Below are 17264 nucleotides of genomic sequence, written 5' to 3' on the forward strand. Positions count from 1 at the left end.
TCAGAAGCAGTGAGAGCCAGCGTGCCATTTGTCTTTAATTTGTATAAATATCTAATCATGCATTTTGTGTGTTCAACTTGGTAGTTTGACATGACACCACTAGGGTTATATTACTGTTAACTAAAACTAAAGCTATTAAAATAAAACTATTTTAATAGTTAATAATAACTATTAAAATATTTTAATATCATTAAAATAAAGGCAAAATTAAATAAAATATAAATATGTGATGAAAAACTACTTACTAGAAATAAAGAAAAAATAAAACTGGAATTTCCAAAAAAAAAAAAAAAACTAAATCATATATATATATATATATGCAGTCATGGCCAAAAATATCGGCACCCTTGGTAAATATGATCAAAGAAGGCTGTGAAAATTAATATGCATTGTTAATCCTTGATCTTTTATTTTAAAAATCACAAAAATCTAACCTTTCATTGGATAATAAGAATTTAAACGTGTGTCTATATCGTCCTAATGCACGGCGAGGAGGAGTCTTTGAGCGGCTAAAGACTCTCCAAGGACCACAGCTGGAGAATTAAAAATTGAAAATAGTTGAGTCTCGGGGTCAGAAAACCTTAAAACAGCACCTACATCACCACATGTTGTTCGGGAGGTTTCAAGAAAAATTCTCCTCGCTCATCCAAAAACAAACTCCAGCATATTCAGTTATCAGACACGACTGGAACTTCAAATGGGACTGGCTTCTATGGTCAGATGAAACTAAAAAATGAGCTTTTTAGCAGCAAACACTGAAGATGGGTTTGGTGAACACAGGGATAAAAAGTACCCCATGTGTACAATGAAATATACTGCTGGTTTTTTTATGTTGTGGGCCTATATTTCTGCTGGAGGTCCTGGACATCTTGTTTAGACACACGGCATCATGGATTCTATCAAATACCAACAGATAAAAAAATCAATAAGTGACTGACTCTGTTAGAAATCTTATAATGGGCCATGTTTGGATCTTCCAACCGCATAATAATCCAAACACAAACCTCAAAACAACACAAAAATGGGTCACTGAGCACAAAACCAAGCTTCTGCTGGCCATTCCAGTCCTCTGACCTGAACCCTGTAGAAAATGAGTGAACTGAAGAGAAGAAGCACCAACATGGAGCTGGGAATCTAAAGGGTCTGGAGTGATTCTGGATGAAGGAATGGTCTCTGATCTCTTGTCAGGTGTTCTCTAACCTCATCAGGCATTATAGGAGAAAATTTAGAGCTGTTAAACTGGCAAATGGAGGTTTCAAAAAGTATTGAATAAAAGGGTGCTGTTAATTGTGGCCAACGTGTATTAGAGAAAAACATTTATTTGCTAATATTTCCCCCCGTTTTAAATTCTTATTATCCAATGAAAGGTTAGATTTTTGTGAATTTTTAAAATAAAAGATCAAAAGGATTAACAATGCAGATTAATTTTCACAGCCTTCTTTGATCATATTATCTTAGATTATTTGATTATATTATTTTATAATACTAAAACACTGGACACCACTCAATAATACAACAGGTGCACACACATCATGAAAGCGTAATGATGCAAGATTATGTACAGAAGTTCACCAATGTGTAAGGAAGTTTATAACATACTTCCCTTTAAAACAGACTATTGATCAAGCCTTCTTCTGTTTTCAGGTAAACATATATACTTCAGAATTATAATTTATTATTATTTAAAATCATTCCTTCTGAAGCAATAAGGGTCAAACAATGTCATGTAGCTAAAAAGGTCCCAGAAAACCAGCATAAATAGAGAATCTCACATGCAAAACTGACTTTAGGACACCAACGTGTCACATACTTGGTTTTAATGAGAGCACCTTTGCAAAGATTTACTAAGGCTCAAAAAATGTTTTGTTCTCAGAGTCACAATAACTTTTCTACAGAGATCCGCCCTTGAAACACCTGTTTTTTCACGTCCTATTAGACAGTAATAACAAAACAGCACTGTGATGTGTCAGGATTAATGCATACTTTACATCTCTGAGCTATAAATGACCACAAAAAGAGCGATTACTAAAACATCAGCAAACACAGCTCTGAAATAAATGTATAAATCAATAAACAGTTGACTATATCTGAAGTACTGTATTAATTTCTAACGTAAATATCTCTTCAAACCTTAAATGGAGGGTTGATAAGAAAGAACGTAAAACTAGCAAAGCAATGACTGTATGAACCAATGTCAGTCGATTTGAATGGCTGGTCTTTAATATTTGGATATACATGTTAACAAAGGGTATATAAATTAGAGAGGACGTCAGATATTTGATTAAACTTTGATTTGTTTTGGTTGTGTTAGCTGTTAGCTACAGATGCTAATAGGAAGTGAAACTCTCACCTTGTCAAGCGGAGCGGGTCGATGAGCAGCCAGAGAACGCGCGAGAGACAGAACAGTATTAAAATAAAAACCTCGCGACGTCCCTTTCAAAGACATTATTCATTTAATATGAAAAACAAACAAATATCTACATCTTAAAATGAAATGTTCGTCAAGAGACAGCAGATGAGAGCTGCGACTACGGAAAGCCCGAGCGCACAATTTACAAGGTCACAGTATACGTGCTACAGTATTTACGCGTTCGCTTTTTTGCTTCTCTTGCTTCAATATACAAAATAATTCACCTACAGTAAGACTGGCTACAACGTTTTAATAAATTTACTTTAATTAAATGTTAACTGAAATAAAGTAAAATATTAAAAAACGACACGGATAGGCTATTTAAAAAACTAATATTGACAATACAGTTTTGCAATGTACCCACATTTTTGGTCAGATTTTTTTTTTTAAATGTTCTCATTTTGAAAGTGACCTTTCTTTCTGTTTTAAAGATGTTTTTCTTTGGACTGTTGGACTACTCTCAAAAGAGAATATAGGAAAATATAACTTAATTAATTTGTGTTTCCTTCTAGCTAAATTTCACATAGGCCTATATAATACATAAATAAAATAAATAAACTTAAAAAAAGCTGGCTCTATAACTCTCTTTTCTTTATTCAAAGTTGATCTAGACAAGGAACTATCTAAAGCTCTGTTAATCCTAAAGCAGCATGCAATGTGTCCTCTCAGGTGCAAATTTATTACTTTTTTAAAAAGCTGTCAACACATTTGTATGCGTGTATACCTTTCTTTTTTCTTTGTGTTGTTTTTATAAACTGTACTACCTTGACGAGATACGCAATCGCGCTCCGAGTCCCGATCTGAATCAATCAATCAATCTATGAATAAATAAAACAGACTCATTTATCCAGTCAGCATAATTTATTCTGAATTAGAACACGAACTGAAGGCACATTATTTTTTCATTAGCATGACAATTAATGCATGTTTTAGGTCACACGTTTGGAATGCATTCTGATGACTTGCACAGAAACACAACAATAAAACCCTATGTTTATTTCCACTGCTGTTTCCTGGCCCAACATGGGTCGCCTATGCCTTACTGTTGACAATGTCAAATAAACACTAGATCAAGATTTGGCTGCAACACGGTCTCGTTTAGACATATGGCATTACAGTATGTCTAAAACATGTCTGTAAAGAGTCAAGAACCACAGGCACAAATGATCATTTTCAGAGTCAAACCTCTTCAAAACTGTACATTCAAGACTGTTACTCTCCCACGTGGCATGCGGTGAAGGCAAAATACAAGCCATTTAGTATTTCTAAACTCTAAAACAGTTGCATACTACAAGTTAAGCCACTCGAGTTCTCTGGTCTGCTGTGAAAAACAAGCCAGAGTTTTGAAAACAACGCTGAAAAGTGAAAATTCGCTTTATACCATGTCTGAATATTTCACCTCTGTTGTCAGTTTTTACAGATTTGTGAGAGCATCTTGAGGTAGGAGAGCAGAAGGAGAAGAGGAATCGTCTTTAAGGCATGGACTGATCCGCGATCAGCTTTTTAGAGGCTCTGGCCAGATCCGTTGACCTTTTTCACATCATTTCCAACATTCAACTCATGTTAAAGAAGTAAACATTGTATTTGAGTCATCTGGCTCTTTGGTGACGCTTGCTTGGGTGAAACAACTCTGTTCAGTTTTTAAATGCACAGCGTGTGTTGTGGTGTTGATTTCAGAGATTGAGGTGTACAGTTATTGTGTATGTCACTGTTCTTATGCTATACTGTTACAGCAGGGTTTAATTATACACAAATCGTGGAAATGATTTAATGTAAACAAGCAGAATTACAAAAAAATAGATTATATGATGTATATTAATATAGGCACTTAAAATAATCACTAAACCTGGATTACTACCAAATGTCAAAGTGCATGTATCGTATGTACCACTAATACTTGTCAATTTTAAAATATTTTTAATGAAGTTTCTTCTCCTCACCAAGGCTGCATTTATTTGATCAAAAATGCAGTAAAACAGTAATATTGTGAAATATTATTAGAATTTGAAATAACCATTTTCTATGTGAATATATCTTAAAATTTAATTTATTGCTGTGATGCACAGATGAATTTTCAGCATCATTACTCCAGTCTTCAGTGTCACACGATCCTTCAGGAATCATTCTAACATGCTGATTTGCTGTTTAAATTGTATTACTATTTCACAATATTCCCTGTATTTTTGAGCTTATAAAATGCAGCCTTAGTGAGCAGAAGAGACTTCATTAAAAACATTTAGAAATTGTAATGTTTCCAAGCGTTTGACAAGTACTGTATAGAGTATAAAACACATTTTTATCCCACAATTAAAAGCTTTGGTGATTTTTTTAGATGAGGTTAATTTATGCATTTTAGATTACAGGTTAAGATTTGTCTAAACTGCATATTCTGTTTCTTAAGTTGCACGGTGTTTAGATTAGGCCCTCAGCACTTAGTACATAATTACATGTGAGGAAAACAAAATTAAAATACGTACAATGGCAACATACAATATTTGCTGGTAAATTGCACTTTTGAAAATAATATTGTTAAAACTAGAATAAAATTTTCTATGATACCTAATGTTTAAAAAATAAAATAAAATTTGAGTGAGTCTCCCTAAAGATGTTATTTTCCATAAAAAAACATTTAAAAAAAAAGTCTAATATTTAAATTGGTCTTTGGGGTAAAAACTAGTTTTCAAGTATTTGGTTTCTTTCTCACATTAGTTGGGAAAATCTCTCTCTCTGTTGATTAAATGATGATAATTAAGCACATTCCAGTGACTTTCTGTGTCGTCTGCCGTTGGCAGATATTTTGGCTGCTGAGTAAAGGCTCTTTGTTGTCACACGGGTATGATGTCATGAAGGCCAGACTCCGCCCATCAGCACCACGCCTCCATTAATCCGTCTTCCACACCTTGTTAAGAAATTTAACCACTTCCTCGTAGATTATGAACACTATAGCCACGTCCATACAGACCCGGCCTAACCTGGGCACGGTGCCTTTGTAGAATCTATAGGAGAGAGAGAAAATGAAGTGAGCACGTTTAAGTGAAAACATAAGGATGAATCACAAGAAACCTTTCATATGCATTACAGTAATGAGAATATTGTGAGAGAATGTGTCAAAATATGTATGTCTTTATGAAAAATAGAATTTCATAATTTGGTCTTTTGATTTGGGGGTAAATTGTGAGCCCAGATATTTCCATGAACACTTACAAAAATGTAAAAAACAAACCAGGTTGAAACTGAACTTCTAAAATGAGTTCAACTGAAATAAATACAATTAATTATTTCTATAAATTAATATAAATAAATATATATTTCTAGCTTTAATTTTATTTCAGTTTGACTCATTTTACAACTAATAAAAATGATAAAAGCAGATAAAATTACTATAACGTAAACTAAAATAAAATGTGAATAAAAATTTTGTCAAAAATTTGTAATGGTCTTAGAAATACCTGTTTTTATTGAAAATATAACTTCTTATTTTAATGACAAAACATTTCATTTTAATTTTAGTTTAAATTTGAGCAATTTTAGCGGTCCTTATTTAAAATTAAAACTATTATTGATCATTTTCTGTAATTGAAATAAAATAAAAAAATAAATATTTTGAAAATATTACGACAACTTATAACTAACGGATATAAGCTGAAGCTACATTTAAGCTAGAAAAATAAAAACTAAAATAAACAAAATTACTAAAACTTAAATTAGAATACAATGAGAATATTTTGTCATTTAAAATAATGTCGAAAATTTACAATGGTCTTAGAAATAGTGTTTTTCTTTTAATTTTGTGGTAAATAATGACTGTAAATATTTTCATGAGATTCACCCATAGGTACTTTGTGCTGGTGTCATGTTTACTTACGCAGCCGGTCCTTCGTGTTTCATGATTTTCATGGCGCAGTCAACTGTGTTCTTGTATTTGTGAGCTTCCAATCCCTGAAAACATCATAAAAAACAATATTCAACTGTCCTGTTGATGTTTTACTACAGCCTTGCTTTCTGCTCGACAGTGAAAATGCTTATTACACACCTGCATTCTCGTTTTGATCACATCCAGTGGTGTATTTCCAAACACGCTTGCGGCTCCAGCAACGGCTCCAAATGCTCCGGTCACAAAGGGGTTAATAGTCTTATTGGGGTTATCGCCTAGTTTTAGAGGAAACACAGAGATCATTGTAGCCACACTGTTTGATCAGCACACAAAGTTCTTATATAATGATAATTATAGACTGTGTTTCACACCTTTGTACCAGTTTCTGAGAGCAGTCATTACATAGAATCGGATGGCCTGGTTTGAGCCCTGCTTCAGTACTGTTGCGGTCAGTCCCTGATAGGTTCCTTTGAGTCCTGTGAAAACAGAAGAGATCTGTTTAAACTTGAAATAATGTTTTCATTCTACTCTAATGACAGGGTTGCAATAGTTTGCAACTTTAATAGCTGATTAGATCAGAAGTTGTTTAGAGTGTGATGGTCACATGGATTGTCGCATCACATGATGCTCAAGTTAATAACTAAAAAAAATTAAAAAATAATATTTTCAGTAATTTAAATAAAGCTGAAGTGAAATAAAATATAAATATTAGATGAAAAACTTATATTTAAAACACAAAAAAATTGAAATGTTGCCTTGGCAAGTGAAAAACAAGTTTGTAAGTTTAAGCATTAAAATGACTAACATTAAAACGGAAATAAAAATAAAGCTACATAGAAATGACTAAAGCACATAGTTACTAAAACTTTCACTAAAATTAAAAAGAAAATTTCAAATATTAAAATAAAACCTAATCCATAATAATAACAAATACTATAATACATAAATAATACTAAAATAACAATTTGTAAATTTGTAAAACATTTCTGGGGTAGTTTCATAACAAACACAAATATAATAGTAAATATACACTAAATAAATAGTAAAAATAAAGTGTAGAAAGCACCCAAAAATGTGCATGAAATAAAAAACTATTATTACTATTAGTTTTTATAAATTTTGTTGCGTTTTTATCATTTTTAGTAGTTTTATACATACTGTATGTATATATCATTTTATTAATGTTTCAGTTTTAGTTTTAGTGACTTTAGCACATCAAATTAAAGTAAATTAAAGTAAAAAATGTTACAACCCAAATTCCGGAAATGTTGGGATGTTTTTTTAAATTTGAATAAAATGACAACTAAAAGAATTTCAAATCACATGAGCCAGTATTTTATTCACAATAGAACATAGATAACATAACAAATGTTTAAACGGAGAAATTTTACACTTTTATGCACAAAATGAGCTCATTTCAAATTTGATGCCTGCTACAGGTCTCAAAATAGTTGGGACAAGGTTTACTTTATTTAAACAAACGATTATGTTTTTTTTAATTTTAGTTTGAGTTAACCATAATAACCGTGTTATTTATCACTGTTCAGATGTATCATTGTAAGTGTGTTTGGTCTCCAGGCGGTGGTGCTGGAGACTCAACAATCCACCATCCACATGTACCTTGTGTTCTGACTATTTCCCTCACGCCGTGGAAAAATCCTCTGTACTTCGGGTTCGCTGAGGTCTGATCGTGGATGAATTTGACCTGAAATTAAAGGAAAACATTATATTTCTATCAGTGTTAATTCAACCAGAAATCCCTTCATAATGGTTATACTTCACATGTATTTCACAGATGTGTGTATAATGCATTAAAAGCTGCAATGTAAGCTATATGCCTCCTGAGTGTATGTTAATACATCAGTATATTCTTGTCTGATGGTCTGCTTACATAACTGATGAAGCACAGGCGAACTGTACTACTTTTTGCATTAGTATGGAATTTCTTATACTGCGTCTAGACATCAAGTGAGCAATGCAATGTGACTGAAGTCAAATGTTGCACTGCTCACTCTCAGTGTAGATCTTAAGCACAAGGCCTCTAACTATCAATGCATGCTAAAAGCATCAGCATATCACGTCACACACCTTTATAGTCTCCATAGGACACACCACGACTATAGCCTCTGCCACTCCTGCTCCCAGACCGCAGATCAAGCCCCGCGTGCTGTCCAGCTTCCCAGACTCATCCCTCATCTTATTACTGAGGAATTCAAACATCCCAAACCTGCAGAGAAACACACTCGTGACAGCCTGAACACTAACACGTCTCCTGCTTTAAAATCAAACAAAAAAGCTTCTTGTTATTTTCTTCTTATTTTGCAGAACTTTGTTTACAGGTAGGATAAGAGAAATATATTTATTTATATTTCAGACTTATTTTACTTCAAGTAACAAAAATGTTTTTTTCTGTATGCTTTTACTTTTAAACTAGTCAACATTTGAAGTGGATCAAAACCTTTTATCAAAGTTGTCCTAAAACCAAAAACCAAAATGCATCTCGTCTTAGGACAACTTCGATGCACTTTGGTTTTAGGTTTTATACACACACACACACACACATAGTTAATTACCATTTGTATGTCAGGTTCCAATATTTTTAATTAATAGATGTACATGACTTTACAAATGATCTCCAATGAAACCCTAGCTGGACTGGCTGATATGTCATGTCAGTGAGCAAGTAGTACTCTACAAAAAGACACATCTAGTCGATGAAATGTTGTAGAGCAGAGCTAAATTAGAAACTGTGGGCAGCTCTCAGCCGGAATAAGCTGCACTGAGCGTCAGACTTCACGCCGACAGTCGAAGGCTTATCCCAGCGGGTCAGGAACCGCTCACCTCACTGCAGCTTTGGGAATGGAGCCATAGAGCAGAGAGCTCAGACCGCGGTACAGACCCTTCACCCCATGACCATGCACCGTCTGCTTTACACAGTCCACTGATGAGACGGGACAGAAGAATTACACTACTTCAATATCATTATTCATACTCCAAAACAGAGCCACTCGCAGTCTAATCTCAGCCTGAGGCATTTCAAATTTAAAAGATTTTGGAAACGTGGGTGGTTATGAATTATTAAATGTATTCATTTCCTTTTCAAATCATTCTGATCTCCTGCAGCTGAGTAAATCATTCAACATTTCAAAAGAGAACATGACCAGACTGTCGAAACGTGACACTGCTGGTTGCAAGCGTGCGATTGGCTAACAAATGAATCGGGTTGAAAAATCCGTACTGATAAACTTGTTGTGAAAAGGGGCCACAAAGTCCAGGGCCTGATAAACCTGAACCCTAACGCTTGTGCATCTGTTACTGTACTTTGAACCTTCAAACTGGAGTGGACTCTGTCTCTGCTGATGAACCGAGTGTTTTTACACACAATGATTAAATGAAATTGTTTGGAAAGCTCTCAGGACAAGGCAGATGCAATTATAATGGAAACCACTGCTGAGTGTTTACTTTAGATAATAACATGAAATCATTAGAGTAAATACACACCGATGCCTTTGTAGCGAGGCGGGTTTGCCTTCTCATCTAACTGTAGCTGAGTTTTCACATACTCTGTAGGAAACGTGATGCAGATTTCAATGCCGCCAGCAATCCCACCTGCAAAACACAGAGAATTTATTAATAGTGGTATTTACAATATAAGCCACAAATCAGGGTTATTTTAGTTACTAAAAAAAAAAAAAAAGGTTACTTGTAATAAAATAGAGGTTAACTGAAATAATACATACACACACACACACACACATATATATATATATATATATATATATATATATATATATATATATTAGTGCTGTCAAATGATTAGTCGCATCCAAAATAGATTTGTTTGCATAATATATGAGTACTGTGTATATTTATTATGTAAATACAATTAGACACACAAGACATGTTATGTTTATATATTAAACATATTTATATATTATATAAATTATATGAATATAAATATATACATTTAATACATGTAAAAAAATTGAAATATATACTGTATGTGTGTGCATTTATGTGCACATAATAAATATACACAGTACACACACATATTATGCAAGCAAAAACTTTCATTTTGGATGTGATTAATTGCGATTAATTGTTTGACAACACAATATAAATGTAAACTCATTTTCTAATTTTCATTTAGTTCAACTTGATGTACTAAAACAACTAAAACTGAAATAAAAATAAATAAATAAAAAACTAATAAACATGACAAAAACAGAAAAATAACTAAAACTACCAAAAAAATGAAAATATAGAACTAAACTAATTCAAACTATTAATAAAAAATACTATAATATCTCACTGATACTAAAATAACACTGCCATACATATAACAGAGGGAAAGTCCCATATTTAAAGGCTATTTTGTTCAAAAATTACAAAAAGCATAATAATCTGTCATGTAATTCAATTTGTATATTACAGCTAGATAAAAATGGTCAGAATAAAGTGTTCTGGGTAGTTTTCAGTGCATTGCTGCGGTTGCTAGGGGGTTGTGATGGTTGCTAGGCTGTTGATAGTCAGTTGCTTACAGGGCCAAATAAAAATTGTCTCCTTCAAGTTTCTGTGATAATCTGGTTTATTATAAATTGAATCACTAATCTCAATGGTAATAGCAATTCTTGCCTAATTATTTTAATTATATTTTAGCCAACTAATTGTGTACACTGAACAAAGTGTATGATTAATGATAAAACAATTCACTTGGAAATTGCTAGCAAATTTCACAAATGATTACAAAGAAAGTTGCACATCGAATTAAATATAAAATTTTAAAGCAGAAAGACTAAAATAGTATTTTCTTGTAAAGCACACTTCGATTTTCTCTGAAAAAGCTTTTTTTTTAATATATATATATATATATATATATATATATATATATATATATATATATATATATATATATATATATATATATATATATATATAATTATTATATATACCAATACGGAGTCAGTAAGATTTTGAATGTTAATCTTCTGCTCACCAAGGTTGCATTTATTTGATCAAAAATACAGTAAAAACAGTAATACTGTGAAATATTACAATTTAAAATAGCTTATTCCTATTTGGATGTATTGCAAAATGTATCATATTCCTGTGATCAAAGCTGAAACTTTTGTAACATTATAAATGTCTTTACTGACACTTGATCAATTTATCCTTAATGCATCCTTACTGAATAAAAGCATTGGTTTCTTTAAAAAACCCTTTTGAATGGTAGTTTATGAGTTTACACAACAATGATCATCTCTCAATACTGAATGTCTCATGAAAGTCCCAATGATCTATGGCCACCTTAACTGTGTGTCGAGCACATCTGCAGCTCAACAGGCGGCAGTTAAGGGGGCGTGTCCTTCCGCGATTGGCTCAGAAGACCCGCCCCCTGCTCTCTCTGATGGGTGTGACTGTGAAACAAACCTCCTGCTCTTTAATCAGATTTCAACTTCGTTGACACATTTACACTTCTTTCACTGTGTGCAGAGACGCTTCAGGTGACTAATCAAATGAACCTGCAGACGTTATTATACGCTGTATACATTCCAGAGGAAAATATTACTGCTCAGAGGCTGCTCTTTCATAACTCAGGAGAGTTAATGGAGTTATTTTTCATTTAGGTATCAGCTTTGTTTGAGGTGTTTCTAAAATAAACACAAATGAGTAAACAGTTGTCATACTGTAAGATTATAGAGCTATAAAATGATTGTCGACAGCAGAGCAATGTTTGAGTTCATATTGAGTTCATATTGAGATCTTTGGTCAGATTTGAGTACAGCTGGTGACGTTGCTGAGATCTCTAGAGGAGACTTTTCTTTTTTTTCCATTTAATCTTACAGACGGCTAGAATGAGATTTAATTAGATGTTTGTTTTCTACAGGATGCACTAAAATGCATACTGTATCTTCTAGCCTATATATCTCCTGTCAAATGCAATGTATGCTAATTTTGTCAACTAATTAAAGTACTACCCTCCTTTTATAGTGTAAGAAGGAGACACACAAATGCTTTATATTTGTTTCCCCAGTGGTGTATAAACCACAATTTCTACTTTCCGTTCATTGTCTCCTCTTCATTTGAATGAAGTTTGTCATCATTATTTTTTCTTTACAACATCAGTATACCTGTTTAACAGGTTTTAACATAACTGACGAGCACTAATGTGCACAATAGCAGGTGAAACAGCAGGATATAGTGCAGGAGGGTCGGATATCTAACCTGTTTGACCTGCTGATCTCCCTGAGCCACAGAAACTGCCCTGAGGGACAGTCGAGGGGCTACAACCATCCCAAAATCGTATGAATAATATATGTGTACATAAATCACTTACAAATATTTTAGAATAAACAAATAAATAACTAATATTAGATTTTAAAATAAATATAAATATTTAGAAAAATGTAAAGTTTGAGGTTGGTCATTTTTAAAAATGTTTTTAAAACATTTATGCTCATTTATTTGATAAAAAATACAGTAGAATCAGTAATACTGTGAAATATTATTAGAATTTCAAAGAACTGTTGTCTATTTTCTTGTAGTTTAAAATATAATTTATTCCTGCGAGTCAAAGCTGAATTTTCAGCATCATTACTCCAGTCTTCAGTGTCACACGATCCTTCAGAAATCATTCTAATATACATTTATTATTAATATTATCAATGTTTAAATCAGTTGTGCTGCTTAATATTTTTGTGGAAACCATGATACGTTTTGTTCAGGATTATTTGATGAACACAGAACAGCATTATTGTCACTTTTGATCAATTTAATGCATCCTTGCTGAATAAAAGTATTCATTTCTTTCAAACATCAAACAATAGTTATAAAGGAAGGTCAGGCCACTAATACTACTAGTTCCCTTTCGTAGAATTATACGAAACTACCTTATGTACTCAGTACTAGGGCAAATGTCATGGTCAAATCCAGATTGCTTCTACACTGTAAAAAGTGATAAGTTGACTTAACTTAAAAAAACTGAGGAAACCTGTTGCCTTCAAATTTTTAAGTAAATGATCATTTAAAAAAATAAGTTAAGTGAATTGTAAACTTTTTTTTTTTTAATTATTATTTACTTAATTTTAAGGCAACGGGTTTCCTCAATTTTTTTAAGTTAAGTCAACTTATAACTTTTTACAGTGGAACAAATAAAAGCAAATAACACTTTATAAATGTCAAAAAAAAAAAAAAACATTTTCCTTTAAGGAAGCGAGGAATGTTAAGTCAGATCCTAAGGGCTAACTGCATGTCACACCTAATCTTGCTTTACGTCTATAAGTCAAACAAAGTGACTCTATATGATGCAATCAAAGGCCTTGTGTGAGTGTTTGCGTGAGCAGTGACAGACAGGCGTGATGTTTTTCTGCTGAGCTATCCGTTCATAGTGAAGTACTAGCATGACTGGTCTTTTACAATTAAAACGTCAGCCACAAGGAACGCTTTTATTTTTTCAGAGGTGGAGCAGGTATTTCCATTAAAATGAGAACCGTTGACAAATGCACTGGTACCAAGTCGATACTTACATTTTAAAAATGCAATGACAAGCGTGTGCTCTCTATGAAGAGAAACAAAGGTTTCTATTTACGACGTGTTTTTGCAGCGTTGAGCATTTTAGCCAATCACAGACAGCGTGTGGGAGCAATGGCCAATCAGAGGCGTTTAAGTTAGTCATCGGTAAATACGCCAGAGTTGTTTGCTTGTATAACCAACAAATTATACACTCAATGTAAATAAGAAATTCATTCTGCAGTATAGACAGAGTCAGTGTTCACTTGAGCTCTGAACCGTTTCAAAAGAATGATTCGTTAACAAACCGGACATCATTAGTACATGCTGCATAGTTTTGGGAGTGACAACAAACATCTCTGGAATGCATTGCACCAATGAAGACCAGGATCATGTTCTTTGAACATAAATAGGGTCCAATAATTAAATGTGAACAAACATCGTTGACATCTATGAAATGCACCGTAATCCAGTGCACTCAGTTGCATGTCGTAGTAGTTAACAACATATTTCAACACTCACAAACCACCTGCATTCCATGTTACTGTTAATGTGTCCATGCCACAGGCTCTATCATCATATCATGTCATGCATCCAACACATTCATCACTCCACTGAGCAATCACTGGGACCAGAATGAGCTTCATGCAGCACATAATTAGTTATGAATGGAAGTACTATGAGTTTCTCATTAACTATCACTGCTGTGAATCTCAGACACGTGCCCTGGCAAGACATTAACCACACTAACTACGGACACTTCAGGGAAGGATGGAAAATAGACAGCCTATAACTACAGTTTTAAGATGACAAAGTTATCCATAGATGCCGAGGAGAGAATGAAATAAAGAAAAAGAATGTTAATGCATTATTAATGGAATGTTATCATAATTTGGAACCAGTCATAAGAATAAAAAAAGATATTAACTGAAAATATAATAAAAATATTCATTACGATTAATCTAACTTGATTATTATAAGTTCTTATTTGATCAATTTAAAATTATACCCAATTTAATACTTATTAACTCAAAATAATAATGATTAGAAATGTAGACATAGGAATTTCATTACAATTCCTTTAGGATTTTTTTCAACCGTTCCTGAAATATTAAACATAAATCAAAGGCCCTTATGGATAACAGTGATAAAGAAATACTTTATCAATAAAGGAAAGTGAAGAATATGTCTGGGTCATATTTCACCCCAAAAATAAAAAGTCACAAATAAGAAATTATCTTTTGCATACAAAATGTTTTGCATTGTGACATTAGTTTGATGCCAATAAAGCACATTCTTCCCCCTTGTCACCATAATGCAAAATAAAACAATATATGAGAATAATGAGATGTAAAAAAAAAATACAAAGTAAAACATTACCATACATTACAAAAAAGTAAAATGTGCAAAAAAATAATAATTAAAAAATGTAGTGAACATAATAATAAAAAGTCCTGAAAGAGAAAAGTTCCTAAAAACAGATATCCTTACATAATAGATAAAATATTATAAAAAAATAAAATAAAATATTAAATAAATAAAATAAATGATTTTTTCCAAAAGTAAAATGTGCTTAACTGTCATTAAACTACTACTACTAATAATAACAATAAAAAGAATAATATTTATTATTATTAATTTATTTCTATTTGGATTTTAGGGTGTAATGTGACATTTTCCTGACACTTTTGATTGACACGTTCTATTTTTGTTACAGGCAAGTCTTGACTGTTACATTATAACAGAAATGCTACACTGTATCAAAGCTCTTCTAAGTTCTTTTGTTACTCTACATCAGTTCCACACAGCATGACACACACATCACAGTCCAGCACATTGAATACTCGCCTGTACAGTGATGTTGACTACAGCCCTGCAGGGATCAAGTGAGCAGAGGACTGTAAACAGTGTGGATGACAGTGCAAAAACTGCGTGGCACAGCTGATCTGGAGTCAGTCACAGCATTGACACATGACTTTCACAGTTTCTTTACGTGATTTATAAGCACAAAAAGACACTTACCAGCTAAAATGGCCTTTCCAGGGTGTGTGAGTTTGGCTTGTCCGGCGGGCGCAGCGGCTGATAAACAGTGCGGTCTGTGGAAAGGACTCACAAATTTCTGGTTCACTGACATATTTCTTGTTTTAAAGCGGGCTTTGCAGACGAACGCGCCTCCTGCACAGCAGAAACGGTATTTGTAGTGTAAACGGCGCTCATAAGTGAAGTGACGGGCTCTGTGTGATCTTTTGACAGCCTCAAGTTTCCTGTTATCTGTCAGTAGAACACAGACTCTGTGTGAGTGTGTGAGAGTGTGTGTGTGTGTGTGTGTTTTAAGGGAGGGAGAGTCTCTATCAGAGCGCCATATTTCTGACAGACTCAACAGTCCTGTTAAGGTGGAACGGAGCGAACGCTTTTCTTGAAAGTTCATTGGCCTGAATGTGAAACGCGCACGTTACAACATATCAGGAAAATGAGCTCATTAAACTTTACAGAAGTTGTTTTTGGAGACCTTGTAAACGCAACTACTATGTATTTTATTAGGGGAAGATACACGTTTTGTTTACGATTTTGTTTTGCGATTTATTTAAAAAAGACATGCCTTTTTTATATGCCTTTTTTTGTCACGTTAAACGTTTTACAGTGTCTTCACCGTTTATTTTTAAGATGTAATTTACATTTTATGTTAAGGTTTTATTAGGCTATTTATTATCCAAATCCAGAGTTCCAATCATAACAGAGAGCGAGAGAGGGGCAAAATTTCTCATTTTCATTTAATTTATCTTGATATAGCCTACTAAAATAACAAATTAATCATATATAATAATTAATTAAATCTATATAGAAATAAATAAAATAAATGAGAATAAAACAACAGGATTATTAAAACTCACTAAAATAAAAAAATAAAACTAATTCAAAATATTATTATATTAAAAACTATAATAGTATCTCAATGATACTAATATAACATTTAAAAAAGGTACTTTTTAAGATGCAAAGGGGGCATATAAAAAAAAAAAAAAGATTATTTATAATTAAAAAGGCATGTGAAAAATTTCCAAGTGATCCATAATAACCAGAGCAGCATTATGTGAAGCTGATGACATCTGCTGGTAACTGTGTGTGTTTGAGTAATAATGAAGCAGTGTTGGATATGGGCACATAATTCATTTCAGCTGGAAACTGCAGCTTCTGCTATCTCTCATTTGTCAGCATTTGGTGATATAATGCATGAGTGCTTTGGAATAACAATAAACAAAAAAAGTATTTTAAAAAATGCCGTGGAAAACCTGATTTATATAACCTGATATATTTGCACCAAACCTGAGTTTAAGCCCCTTCAAAACTTTTGAAAATACCACAGTTACTATACTGTAGAATATATGGCTAATTGCTGGAAATTCTGGTTATAAGAAATCGACCATTTTATTTGTGAAAAAACACCACTTTTAATGTCTTGCTTGGGACTTT

General features: G+C 32.9%; 2 protein-coding genes across 3 annotated transcripts in view; both read right to left on the minus strand.

The window, feature by feature from the left end:
- Nucleotides 1-2538, minus strand: part of pi4kaa (phosphatidylinositol 4-kinase, catalytic, alpha a) — a 36877-nt gene extending 34339 nt beyond the window's left edge. Inside the window, 1 exon segment of the mRNA XM_058789337.1 lies at nt 2351-2538. Within this exon segment, the coding sequence (XP_058645320.1) occupies nt 2351-2446 (96 nt within the window). The 5' untranslated portion in view covers nt 2447-2538.
- A 720-nt stretch (nt 2539-3258) lies between these two features.
- On the minus strand, nt 3259-16439 carry slc25a1b (slc25a1 solute carrier family 25 member 1b). Of its 2 annotated transcripts, XM_058789717.1 has the most exons (9): nt 15816-16439; nt 9786-9893; nt 9126-9225; nt 8373-8511; nt 7905-7989; nt 6656-6760; nt 6444-6559; nt 6276-6349; nt 3259-5406 (listed from the first exon to the last, which is right to left on the minus strand). In XM_058789717.1, the coding sequence occupies exons 1-9, from the start codon at nt 16219-16221 to the stop codon at nt 5292-5294; spliced, it is 1248 nt and encodes a 415-aa protein (XP_058645700.1). In that variant the 5' UTR covers nt 16222-16439; the 3' UTR covers nt 3259-5291. The 2 variants fall into 2 exon arrangements, with proteins under 2 accessions (XP_058645700.1, XP_058645701.1); XM_058789718.1 differs by lacking the exons at nt 9126-9225; nt 15816-16439.
- Nucleotides 16440-17264: the final 825 nt, after the last annotated feature.

This window comes from Onychostoma macrolepis, chromosome 10 (genome assembly GCF_012432095.1).
Source record: "Onychostoma macrolepis isolate SWU-2019 chromosome 10, ASM1243209v1, whole genome shotgun sequence".
Taxonomy (NCBI): Eukaryota; Metazoa; Chordata; class Actinopteri; order Cypriniformes; family Cyprinidae; genus Onychostoma; species Onychostoma macrolepis.